The 14,011-nt window shown below is 44.8% G+C and overlaps 1 protein-coding gene across 1 annotated transcript in view; it reads right to left on the bottom strand.

Annotated features, from left to right (window-relative positions):
• Positions 1-2,315: 2,315 nt before the first annotated feature.
• The window catches only part of LOC121548568 (leucine-rich repeat and fibronectin type-III domain-containing protein 2-like), a 125,868-nt gene continuing 114,172 nt past the window's right edge, over positions 2,316-14,011 (bottom strand). Inside the window, exons 4-5 of the mRNA XM_041860039.2 lie at positions 12,459-13,855; positions 2,316-4,151 (exon numbers count right to left, since the gene is read on the bottom strand). Of these exons, the coding sequence (XP_041715973.1) occupies positions 3,116-4,151; positions 12,459-13,834 (2,412 nt within the window). The 5' untranslated portion in view covers positions 13,835-13,855 and the 3' untranslated portion in view covers positions 2,316-3,115. The remainder of the gene's footprint in view (positions 4,152-12,458; positions 13,856-14,011) is intronic.

The raw sequence follows: 14,011 nt of genomic DNA, 5'->3' as shown, positions 1-14,011 counted from the left end.
AATAAGATCGTCAACACAGGGTGTTTGGAGACTTCCCCTTATCCTAGTCTGGCTATGTTGTGACCTAAGGAGTTCAGGGCAGGATAATGTAGGGTTATCTTTTAACCGAATTGGACGTCAGTGGTCTGACTTGACATGTGAAGCTGAGGTTGCTGTCTCCGGGATTCCGGAACGCTGAAATCCACATTGGTTCTGGAATGCTGAAATTCCCAGAAATCCATGAGCTCCTCAGAGCTGCTTCATACGGATCTACTTACTGTTTACCCCAGACCTACCAGAGGCTGACAATAGAATATCATTGCTGAACAATGCAATACAATTACATGACAAATGTTGCACATTAGCACGTCTTATAATGAGGGTCTGACAAAACATGAACATTTCAGAATATCTAGACTTTTTATATTTTTGTAGCAAAAAACAATATGATTGACCACAGAAACATTGTCTACAACTCCAGGTGAGAAATGTACATGTTTATCCTGTAAATATACAGTGAGGCACCTCTTTATTTCTGTATGCTTACCAAGAAAATAAAGACACTAGTGTACACCTTTTCACATTTTGTTCATTTTCCATCAATTATATATATAAAAAAGCCAATATACAGAGTCAATGTACAGACGCAGTCGATCAAGAATGTCACAAAAAAGTCATTCAGACAACATAATGTGAGGAAAGACAGATAGTGTATAAGGTTCTTAATGGGCTCATGAGTTAGTCCTCGGTAAACATGCAAGTTGTACACGTTCCAGAAAAGCCAACAACTTCAGCATAGTTGAGAGCGTAAGCCATTTTGCACTGTACATTTATGGTACCTGTCAATTTCTGCTACCAAACAAAATAAATCAGGTTTGAGAATTCCTAGACACAGACAGTTTAGTACACATTTCCTGTACATTTCTCATGCCAATAACTGGTGAGGGAGGCAAGGTGTCTGCTTACCCTCAAATGTAAAACATTTTAGGTGATGAGATCCAGATACATTAGTGTATCAAAGTACATAAAAAATTAAAGATGTTCATTGGAATTGGAGAAGGATGCTTGTTTCTCAACGATTGATCATGTTGAGCTGCAGTTTTTCTGAGGGCTTAATCTTTCTGTGCCAGAGAGGGTACTCTCCTGCTGGTTGTTAGCTCTATACTGGGTTAATTGATTTGGAGGCCAACAGGGGCCATGCTCTTTTGCTGAAACTAATCATAGGACTCTCCTCTAATAAACCTTTTAAGTGCCATTAAGATAACTCACAATAACAGTTACATTTTCACTTAAGACCTTACCCTTTTCACATTGCTATCTTAAAACATATATTTCATGGTTTTGAGGATGAATTGTCTGCTTGCTTTATACATGAATACAACTTGATAGGAACCAGATATGGAATTATTTAATGAAGCCTCAAATATACATTCTGTATACAAAGTTAAAATATTCACATACGGTGGTTTCATGAAATCATTTCATATATATATATTTTTATGATTAATTACATTGCTGATATAAAGTATATATATATATACAGTACCATTCAGTCAGAATGGGTAAAGAAACAAAATGGTTCTGTGGATATTAAAACATGCAGATGGATATACGGTCAGGTCCATCATGATTGGCACCCTTGATAAAGAGGAGCAAAAAATACTGTATCAAATAAAAAATACAAATACAGAGCATGCTCAATTTGTTTTGAAAATTATATTATTTTAAACTCAGAGAAAGGGATTTTGTTTAACAAGTAATAAAATAAATCTAAAAACTATAGGGGTCAAATGTATTAGTACTCCAGCACCCTACCCTTGCGAGGATAACGGCACTGAGCCTTTTTCTAAAATGTTTTATGAGATTGGAGAACACATTGTGAGGGATCTTAAACCATTCCTCCATACAGAATCTTTCCAGATCCTTGACATCCTTCGTCTGCGCTTACAGACTGCCCTCTTCAATTCAAACCACAGGTTTTCAAAGGGGTTCAAGTCCGGAGACTGAGACAGCCATTGCAAAATGTTGATTTTGTGGTCAATTAACCATTTCTTTGTAGATTTTGATGTGCACGGTTATTGACTTGCTGGAAGATCCAGTTGTGTCAAAGTGTTAGCCTCCTGGCAGAGGCAACCAGGTTTTTGGCTACAATCTTCAGGTATTTGGTAAAGTTCATGATGCCGTTGACCTTAACAAGGGCCACAGGACCAGTGGATACAAAATAGCCCCATTACATCAAAGATACATCACCATATTTTACCGTAGGTATGAGGTACTTTTCTGCATATTCTTCAGTTTTTCGACACCAAACCCACCACTGGTGTGTGTAATCAAAGAGCTCTATTTTGTATTAGTATAAAATATTATAATGTCCCTTTTTTTTTTTTGCATACAATATAGCTCAGTATTTCTATTATATATTTTGTGCAGTCTTTTTAGCTCATCCTTATCAAGGGTGCCAATCATTTTGGACCTGACAGTATATTGAGGTTTTTCATAATGCAAATATTGTAGTCGGAGCCCCGTCTTGTACAGAGGGGAAGAACAGTATTGGACAACGTGTGTTTGATCAGCATAATAAAACATGTACATTTGTTAAATTCATTACATATTTCAGATTCACTTACAGCAGTAGTAGTCCAGGGCCATGATTGGCCCATCATCTCAGCAACAGTAACAAGAGGGACTTTCACTGTTATGCCATTTTACAAGTCAACAAATACAGTGATTTTTTTCACATTCCTTGTGTCTGAGAAACCACGGCCCTCCTTAGGAACAACAGGCCTGCTTCCCATTTCCTAGGTTTCATTGCATGCCTTACTTGTAGTTTGTAGTTGACCATTACTGTGCGTTCCCTGACCCCATGTAGAGAACACGCACATACAAACACAAAACAACCTCACTCCACAAATCAGCTTCTTCCACCAAGCGTCGTTAGCCGACTACCCACTTGGGGGAACTTTGTACTTATCTGTCACAACAATGGAGGATTAACATTAATGAATTCCATGCTGGACGAGGAGGGAGGGAGGAGGCAGGGACTTCTCCTCTAGCCTGTGGGTCTATCAGAACTGAGGCGTATTGCCATCTCTCTGGGGCAGTGTTTTAGAAGACACAAAGCATGTCATCATCTCTCCTAGACAGTACTCTCCATGACCCACTCTTGGCTATCTAAGGTCCCCTTGCTCCCCCCCATATCCCCCTCCTCGTCACACTGTAGCAGCATGCCGTTCACAGACAGGCTCCTCTTAGTCCAGATGTTGCTGATGCGACGCGGATAGCTGCATACCGGCGTGTTGGCAGTGGAGGTGCTAGAAGCCTTCACTTGGTTTGTTTGTCTGTCTGCATCCATACAGTCCCCCATGTCAAACGACTGGCTCCTTTTTGGTTTGGAGTCCAGAGGCAGCATGAGCAGCCGGCTCAGCCGCGAGTCCATTGTCCGGCCCAGCAGGGGCTCCCTGTCCGTGTGGGGCCTATCGCCACCCGCCACCGGAGTGCTACTGCTGGAGGAGGGCTCCCCCAGGTCTCCCCTGCCCATGCCCTGGGCTCCCCGGAGCTCCAGGGAGTTGAAGGCCCCCAGCAGGTGATCCAGGTTGGCCCGGGGCTTGGAGGGGGCCGCCTGCCTCCACATGTTGGCCAGGGTGCTGTTGGGGCTGTAGGACCGCCCCCCGACCATCGAGCCTCCCGACGAGGACGAGGACGAGGACGAGGTGCTCTGGAGGGAGCCACATTTAAACTCCACCACCTCGTCCTGGAGAGTCACTTTGGCCTTGGGTTTGGGCAGGGGAAGGGGCACACCATTCTGTCCCAGCCGGCCCCCATTGGTCTGCGAGTGGGTGTCACTAACGCTGGTCAGCTTGCCTCTCCCCCCGTTGCCACCCCCCTCATGGTCGGTGGCCTTGTAGCGCAGCATCAGGATAACGATGAAGACGAGTAGCGTCGCCACGATGATACCACCCACCACCAGGATCATGGTGCCCCCCAGGAACTGGCTGTGGAGAGACTGGCACTGGGTGTAGTCGTCGCGGGTGAAGAACTGGGCACAGCCCACCACGTTGGTGGCCGTCAGGGTGGTGGCTGTGTCGTCCCAGGCGGCCAGGACACACAGATCGTACTTGGTCCCAGACACCAGGTTGGTCACCAGGAAGGCTTGGCTGGAGGCCGGGATCATCCTGTAGAAACAGAGAGGAAGAGTTAAACATGGTGATGACTGAGTCGAGTCAGCATAATCATTGTTGGACATCCGTGAAAACCTGGGAATGTCAGCTGTGAAAACCTAGTACATTTGATATAATTTAATTGATTTGGAGGATAATGCTTTTAACATACGGCTTTCTTGACACTATACATTTCATATCAATACATTGAAAAAAACTGTGCATGAGTGTTCTTTATAATGTAATTTCCACTGAATGAAAAGGAGGGCTTCCGTGTTCTTATGTTCATTCCTGAGGAGTTGTCCAGTGTTAAGTCTCTTTGTGGTTGCTGTTCTAGTCTAACAGATAGCCAGCTGTAATTGGCTTTATCTTTCTAAACCATCTGTCCTGCTGCAGCAAACAGACGCTCCACCCCATGTCTGAGCCATGGAGCAGCGATATAAATAAATAACCAGAACACAGAGGAAAAGAGTGAAAAAAGAGTGAAAAAGAGAAGATTGAAAGGCTTCTGTAACAGCTAGAGCCTCTGATACCTGTGTTGCTCAGGCGAGTCTTAGACCGCTTGTAAGGGAGGAACCTGTCTGAGAACGTGACTAGTTATGTCCAGGGAACTGGCTCAGAGCTGATAACATCCTGTCAATTGTTCGACAACATCAGTCATTCAGTCACACTATCTGGACATGCACACCCATGTGATAAGCTGGCCATAAACACCTATGTGATAAGCTGGCCATAAACACCTATGTGATAAGCTGGCCATACATTTACATTTACATTTATGTCATTTAGCAGACGCTCTTATCCAGAGCGACTTACAAATGGGTGCATTCACCTTATAGCCATTTTTATTTTTATTTTTGGGGGGTGGGGTAAGGGGGGGGTAGAAGGATTACTTTATCCTATCCCAGGTATTCCTTAAAGAGGTGGGGTTTCAAGTGTGTCCGGAAGGTGGTGAGTGACTCCGCTGTCCTGGCGTCGTGAGGGAGCTTGTTCCACCATTGGGGTGCCAGAGCAGCGAACAGTTTTGACTGGGCTGAGCGGGAACTGTGCTTCCGCAGAGGTAGGGGGGCCAGCAGGCCAGAGGTGGATGAACGCAATGCCCTCGTTTGGGTGTAGGGACTGATCAGAGCCTGAAGGTATGGAGGTGCCGTTCCCCTCACAGCTCCGTAGGCAAGCACCATGGTCTTGTAGCAGATGCGAGCTTCAGCTGGAAGCCAGTGGAGTGTGCGGAGGAGCGGGGTGACGTGAGAGAACTTGGGAAGGTTGACACCAGACGGGCTGCGGCATTCTGGATGAGTTGTAGGGGTTTAATGGCACAGGCAGGGAGCCCAGCCAACAGCGAGTTGCAGTAATCCAGACGGGAGATGACAAGTGCCTGGATTAGGACCTGTGCCGCTTCCTGTGTAAGGCAGGGTCATACTCTCCGAATGTTGTAGAGCATGAACCTACAGGATCGCCTTGATGTTAGCGGAGAACAACAGGGTGTTGTCCAGGGTCACGCCAAGGCTCTTCGCACTCTGGGAGGAGGACACAACGGAGTTGTCAACCGTGATGGCGAGATCATGGACACCATAAACACCCATGTGATAAACTGGCCATAAACACCCATGTGATAAACTGGCCATAAACACCCATGTGATAAGCTGGCCATAAACACCCATGTGATAAACTGGCCATAAACACCCATGTGATAAACTGGCCATAAACACCCATGTGATAAACTGGCCATAAACACCCATGTGATACGCTGGCCATAAACACCCATGTGATAAGCTGGCCATAAACACCTATGTGATATATAACTGTATGAGAATAACTATAACCAATGATGCCATAACTTTTCTTGCTCATTGTTCTGTGTGTTCTGATAACTTGTTCCACACTAATACTGTAGCAAAAGATGCATTATCAAAAGTTGATAATATTTCCTGTTTTGGTCCTCAGGGGATGTAATCTATTACACAGTGATAATTGCTTGCTTGGCATGGGCATGGGAGGGAGGGAAATTCCAGTGCTTAGTGAGGGTTTTGCCGGGCGCTGCTCTGTCCTGTGACTGATTCATTTCAGGCCGTCTGCGTTGACTGTTTCATTCAGCTGAATTCAAATACATCGGGACAAAGTGGAACTCAGGAAAAACGTCTGGCTGTGCTTATCATGAGGAGATTAATACCAATTTTTTCCCCCACCCCCTTCGGGCGTTGAAAGGCAATTTGGAGATTGCTTTGCATCGTTTCCAGTGACGGCATGAGGCCTTAAAATTAATCGGAGCGAGAGAGGGAACTTAAAAATTGCTTCTGGGAAGGAAATGTAGTGGGGAAGGGGAGAGGGATAGACAGCAGTCAGCCACAGTTACCCTCTTCCTCCCAAACAGTTTAAAAGCTATTGTCAGTTACAGTTTCAACACACTTCCTCATTGGCAAGAAAAACAACAACAGTGAAAACAAACAAACAAATCATTACTTCTGGCTATAGCATTTATCCCACTCAAGTTAAAGTATTTTATGGCTAACCCCCCCCATAACTCATTATTTTCATTGATTTCTTAAGGCGGCCTCTCTCTGGTTAACAGACAAGGTCATGCCAAATGGGTCTCTTGCTCCATTGATTCAGCCTAAATGTCAGGGTGCTGGGAAATGTGATTATGCTTATATAAGCAAAAATACCTAATGGGCTCTGCACTCTCTCCTAGGGCATTTATTGGGAGATGCTGCTGAATTGTACTGTAGCGGTAGTGGGGAGATTAAATGGAACTTGATGCTCGCCTGTGTCTGTGTCCATACCCAAACGAGGGCATTGCGTTCATCCACCTCTGGCCTGCTGGCTCCCCTACCTCTGCGGAAGCATAGTTCCCGCTCAGCCCAGTCAAAACTGTTCGCTGCTCTTGCACCCCAATGGTGGAACAAGCTCCCTCACGACGCCAGGACAGCGGAGTCACTCACCACCTTCCGGAGACATTTGAAACCCCACCTCTTTAAGGAATACCTGGGATAGGATAAATGAATCCTTCTACCCCCCCCTTACCCCAACCCCCCAAAAAAAAAACAAAAACATTGTAAAGTGGTTATCCCACTGGCTATAAGGTGAATGCACCTATTTGTAAGTCGCTCTGGATAAGAGCGTCTGCTAAATGACGTAAATGTAAATGTAATACCCTTGAGTGTATATCCTGCCATAAAACATCCTGCTATGGTCATTATAATGGATGAGTACATTTAGAAAAACAGCAAACTTTGGCAGTGTCAAACAGTGCAACTGCACTATTAGCTCAAGGTTTTTTTAGTGTTTTGGCTTGTGTTGCTAAGCTCAAGGTTTGGTTAGTGTGTTGGCTTTGTTAAGCTCAAGCTTGTTGCCTCTACAAATAATAAATAAGCATAAAAGAGCTTGTAAACTCTCTTTTTTGAATAACATCGGCTTTTCAAATAAAAGAGAATCCTCCTACTAGCACATCAATACATACAACGATTACAATAAGGGTTGTTAAATCCAAAGCTAATGATCGCTAGAAAACTCTTCATCATAACTGTTAAAAAGATGATCGCATCAATATCTGCCTCTGAATTCTGCCTGAAACGCACCATTAATATGCAAATGCAGATCCCATTTCCCTCCTGTAAAAAGACTCTCTAAACCTTGTTGAATGCCTGAATATTTCATTACGTTATAACTGACACGGGACGTTATCTGTTCACTCGTACCCAAATCAGACACATTTTAAAGACCACATTCTCAAGTATGAATGTCTTGGCCTAAGGATAGGTTCAACAGATAAAATATCAAATGGGTCCAGGGCAAGGCTCTAGATGGGCAAGATTCCTATTTTTGTCTAAAGACTAATGGGTATGTAATGTTTTTTGGGGGGGAGGGGGGGGTACTTATATTTGGCCGTTACACACTAGTACAAGTGGAAATCTGTTTTTTTGCATGGGCAGGGTCACCATCGTCCAGCGCCCCTGGAGCAATTGGGGTTAAGTGCCTTGCTCAAGGGCACAATGACAGGTTTTCACCTTTTTGGCTCTAGGATTCAAACCAGCGACTTTTCGGTTATTGGCCCAACACTCTAACCTGGAGGTTATACGCCCCTATGTTAAACATGTAGGGTGTGGTGTACCGCAGGGCAGCTCTCTAGGCCCTCTACTCTTTTCTATTTTTACCAATGACCTGCCACTGGCATTAAACAAAGCCTGTGTGTCTATGTATGCTGATGATTTAACCATATACAGTGGGGAAAAAAGTATTTAGTAAGCCACCAATTGTGCAAGTTCTCCCACTTAAAAAGATGAGAGAGGCCTGTAATTTCCATCATAGGTACACGTCAACTATGACAGACAAAATGAGATTTTTTTTCCAGAAAATCACATTGTAGGATTTTTTATGAATTTATTTGCAAATTATGGTGGAAAATAAGTATTTGGTCAATAACAAAAGTTTCTCAATACTTTGTTATATACCCTTTGTTGGCAATGACACAGGTCAAACGTTTTCTGTAAGTCTTCACAAGGTTTTCACACACTGTTGCTGGTATTTTGGCCCATTCCTCCATGCAGATCTCATCTAGAGCAGTGATGTTTTGGGGCTGTCGCTGGGCAACACGGACTTTCAACTCCCTCCAAAGATTTTCTATGGGGTTGAGATCTGGAGACTGGCTAGGCCACTCCAGGACACTTGAAATGCTTCTTACGAAGCCACTCCTTCGTTGCCCGGGCGGTGTGTTTGGGATCATTGTCATGCTGAAAGACCCAGCCACGTTTCATCTTCAATGCCCTTGCTGATGGAAGGAGGTTTTCACTCAAAATCTCACGATACATGGCCCCATTCATTCTTTCCTTTACACGGATCAGTCGTCCCTGGTCCCTTTGCAGAAAAACAGCCCCAAAGCATGATGTTTCCACCCCCATGCTTCACAGTAGGTATGGTGTTATTTGGATGCAACTCAGCATTCTTTGTCCTCCAAACACGACGAGTTTAGTTTTTACCAAAAAGTTATATTTTGGTTTCATCTGACCATATGACATTCTCCCAATCCTCTTCTGGATCATCCAAATACACTCTAGCAAACTTCAGACGGGCCTGGACATGTACTGGCTTAAGCAGGGGGACACGTCTGGCACTGCAGGATTTGAGTCCCTGGCGGCGTAGTGTGTTACTGATGGTAGGCTTTGTTACTTTGGTCCCAGCTCTCTGCAGGTCATTCACTAGGTCCCCCCGTGTGGTTCTGGGATTTTTGCTCACGGTTCTTGTGATCATTTTGACCCCACGGGGTGAGATCTTGCGTGGAGCCCCAGATCGAGGGAGATTATCAGTGGTCTTGTATGTCTTCCATTTCCTAATAATTGCTCCCACAGTTGATTTCTTCAAACCAAGCTGCTTACCTATTGCAGATTCAGTCTTCCCAGCCTGGTGCAGGTCTACAATTTTGTTTCTGGTGTCCTTTGACAGCTCTTTGGTCTTGGCCATAGTGGAGCTTGGAGTGTGACTGTTTGAGGTTGTGGACAGGTGTCTTTTATACTGATAACAAGTTCAAACAGGTGCCATTAATACAGGTAACGAGTGGAGGACAGAGGAGCCTCTTAAAGAAGAAGTTACAGGTCTGTGAGAGCCAGAAATCTTGCTTGTTTGTAGGTGACCAAATACTTATTTTCCACCATAATTTGCAAATAAATTCATTAAAAATCCTACAATGTGATTTTCTGGATTTTTTTCCCTCAATTTGTCTGTCATAGTTGACGTGTACCTATGATGAAAATTACAGGCCTCTCTCATCTTTTTAAGTGGGAGAACTTGCACAATTGGTGGCTGACTAAATACTTTTTTCCCCCACTGTACATGTCAGCAACCACAGCTAATGAAATCACTGAAACCCTTAACAAGGGGTTGCAGTCAGTTTTGGAATGGGTGGCCAGTAATAAACTGGTCCTAAACATATCTAAAACTAAGAGCATTGTATTTTGGTACAAATCATTCCCTAAACTCTAGACCTCAGCTGAATCTGGTAATGAATGGTGTGGTTGTTGAACAAGTTGCGGAGACTAAACTACTTGGTGTTACCTTAGATTGTAAACTGTCATGTTCAAAACATATATATTCAATGGTTGTAAAGATGGGGAGAGGTCTGTCCATAATAAAGAGATGCTCTGCTTTTCGGACACCACACTCCAAAAATAAAGTCCTGCAGGCTCTAGTTTTGTCTTATCTTGATTATTGTCCAGTTGTGTGGTCAAGTGCTGCAAAAAAATACCTAGTTAAGCTGCAGCTGGCCCAGAACAGAGCGGCACGTCTTGCTCTTAATTGTAATCAGAGGGCTAATAAAAGTACTATGCATGCCAGTTTCTATTAGCTAAGAGTTGAGGAGAGACAGACTGCATCATTTCCTCTTTTTATAAGAAACATTCATGTGTTGAAAATCCCAAATTGTTTGCATAGTCAACTTACATACAGCTCTGACACACACACTTACCCCACCAGACATGCCACCAGGGGTCTTTTCACAGTCCCCAAATCCAGAACAAATTCAAGAAAGTGTATAGTATTATATAGAGAAATTATTGCATGGAACTATACATGTATATATTGCTCAAATAAACAGCAAACCTGGTTTAAAAAAAAATATGATAAAGCAACACCTCACGGCACAGCGCCTCTCCCATATTGGACCTAGATATTGTGTGTATGTATTGATATGTAGGCTGTGTGTGCCGTTTTTAAATGTATGTAGTTCTGTCCTTGAGCTGTTCTTGTCTATTAATGTTCTGTATTATGTCATGTTTCATGTTTTGTGTGGACCCCAGGAAGAGTGGCTGCTGCTTACGCAACAGCTAATGGGGATCCTAATAAAATACAAAATACCAAAACTAACATGTTTCTCTGTGATGCAAGATGTGTGGAGCGTGGATCCACCACCACTCTCCTCGACTCCAGCTAATAACCAATAATAGTGGCCCCAGGATCTTGCTATCATTTCTGAAACACATCGCCAAGCCGAAGAGAAGCATAGGCATTAAATCACATGGGATGGGACAATCAAACCATTATATGGTAAAGGATTGCTCTGAGTGACTCATTGCAATTCAACTGAAATATTAATGAAGTTCCGTGTCTGACGCATAACTTCCATTACTATGTCCACGTATAGCACCTTCCTTGCCTTCTATTGCTGCTTATACAATCCTGATGGATTAAGATAATGCGCTTAACATATTCATGATCTGGGTATATATTCTATCCTGCTCTAACCATAGGGTAAATACATATACTGTGTTATATTGTCCTCCAAGCCCTGCATCTTTTATCCCGATTCAGGTTTGGCAGAGAAAAGAGAAAACACTTATGATTCTCTACAGATTTGTTTTGAAGAGGTAGAAGGACTGGTTTTCTAATGGGGAGTCATACTGTATGTGATAACAAGCTCTACACTGACTATAGGACTGCATATCATTCTTTTCATGGCAGGTATAGTACGAGTTAGAGTTAAGAATTTAGATTCCAATCTTCCAATATTTTTTAAATAAAGTTTACATAATAAGCTAGAAAACGATCATAACCAATTGTAGTGGTAATGATAAGCAGATATAAATACTGTCTGATGAGATATAGACCTATATGTCACTAAAGGGTTACAGCACAACTCTCAAAGGCTATGGCTGAAATGATCTGCCTTTCTCTAGGTTTTAACATAGTAACTAATTTAAATGGCATTAAATAATTGGATTTCCTTTCCGGCTGGTTTCACAGTCGTTTGGAGATGTGCTAATATACTATATATCAGCTTCCTGTAATACACTTTCAGCATCATCAAATAGCTGCTGTAGTGGATTGACAGAATATCCATCTATTAAGCTTAGGGATGAAATTCCCTTATTTATGGCCTACTTAGCATAGTGGAGCCGATGCTCCATTTTCATCAGATGATGAAAAAGGCAGTGGAAAGTGAAGAGTGAGTTGTTTCGCTGTCTAACAATTCAACGGACAGACAGAAACGATGGATGATGGATGGATCACTAAGGATCAACAACACCATTGTAGGCTATATTGTTATGGAAGCTGGGTATGAAAGCTGCTGGTTCTGTACACATGGCAGTGTTATTGATACTGTGTATTTTGTTTACTGTAAACAGCATCATTTACTGTTTGGTACAATCCATCTATCTTTTGTGAAAGCTGAGAGACACATTATCTTTAGTTAAACAAAACAAGTCAACTGGAGTCTTAAAACAACACTTGTTTTAAGCGTCTCTTCCGTCTTTTGTTCCCTCATAGATCAAAGCTATCAGTGTTCCTTCTTCTCTGAAAACAAAGGAAACATGAAAAACAGTCTGGCTTTGTTACCTGTAGATGAGGACTTCGTCGTCGGAACAGTTGTACTGGAGCTGGTACATCTTTACCTTGGGCGCTGCCTTGCTGACGGTCCACTTAACCAGGGCTGAAATGGCTGTCACCTCTGACACAGTGACCACTTTCTCCAGCGGTGTCTTTGGAACCCCCTTGCTTATCCTGGTGGTGCCGGTGATGTCCGAGAGGCGGGACTTGGGCTGCGAGCCCTGACCGGTGCCGTTGCTGAGGTGGGGCAGCTGGATGATTGACAGATCCACTGAGGCGGTGGACTCCCCGGCCACATTGGCCGCGATGCAGGTGAAGGTACCGTAGTCCTTGGAGGTGGTGATGAGGATCTCCAGGGTGCCGTTGCCGTAGATGACGGTACGGGACGAGTTGCCAAGGACACGATCGTCGGGGGCCATCCAGTGGATGGTGGGGGTGGGGTCTCCAACGGCCTCGCACCTCAGGCTGGCCGCCTGGCCCTCCAGCACCAGCATCCTGTGGGTGTGCTGAGTGATGAGGGGCGGCTCGCACACAAACTCCTCCTCCCTCACATACCAGAAGTAGCGTCCCTTCAGGTTGGAAGGGGAAGCGCAGGTCTCCTGGTCGTCGTCCCTCTCCAGCCGCCGCAGCCATAGCACCTCACAGTTACAGTGCAGGGGGTTCCCCCCGATGCCAAGAGACAGCTGAGGGGCGTAGGGAGTGGTCATCACCACTGAATCCTGGGCCCTGGCGAAGATGGGGTCTGGGGGCAGCTTCTGGAGTCGGTTGGAGGTGAGATCCAGGCGAGCCAGTCTCTCTAGATCAGTAAAGGTCCCCTCAGGGATGAAGACCAGGAGGTTATGGTCAAGACTCAACTGGTGTAGGGAGACCATCTGCTTGACTGAGTCCCAGGGCAGGCTCCTCAGGTTGTTGTAGGACAGATCCAGATCCTCTAGGGAGGGGGCCAGATCTTCCAAGGCCCGGTCCGAGATGCGTCCCAGTTGGTTGTTGTTAAGGATGAGGTGCTGCAGGTTGACCAGGCCCCGGAGATCATCAGGACCGAGCTCTGTGAGGCGGTTGTTGTCAAGGTGTAAGGAGCGCAGGGTCTCCAGGTCGATGAAGGAGAAGGGCTGGATGTAGCTGATGGTGTTGCGGCTGAGCGTCAGGTCCACCAGGTCGGTCATGTTGGCAAAGTCCTGCTGGGTGATGCGGAGGATGTAGTTGCCGCCCAGCCGGAGCTCTACAGTGCGCCGGTCAATGTCCAGTGGGACGAAGAGCAAGCCTTTGGAGGGACACAGGGTCCCCAGGGACTCGGACAGGTTCTGGCAGACACAGTACTTTGGGCATGCATGGGCCATCAACACTGCGGTTCCCAGGACCAGCAGGCAAAAGAGGATGTGGTCCATGGTAGAATCACACAAAGGAACCTACAGAGAGAGAGAGAGAGAGAGAGAGAGAGAGAGAGAGGGAGGGATACAGACAGAGACAGACAGCAAGAGAGAGCGAGAAAGAGAGAGAGAGACAGAGAGATACAGAGAGAGACAGCAAGAGAGAGCGAGAGAAGAGAATAGAAATAGAAGAAT

This window comes from Coregonus clupeaformis, chromosome 33 (genome assembly GCF_020615455.1).
Source record: "Coregonus clupeaformis isolate EN_2021a chromosome 33, ASM2061545v1, whole genome shotgun sequence".
Classification (NCBI taxonomy): domain Eukaryota; kingdom Metazoa; phylum Chordata; class Actinopteri; order Salmoniformes; family Salmonidae; genus Coregonus; species Coregonus clupeaformis.
Note: the sequence above shows the minus strand (reverse complement) of the source record. Positions and strands in the feature narration are given on the sequence as shown.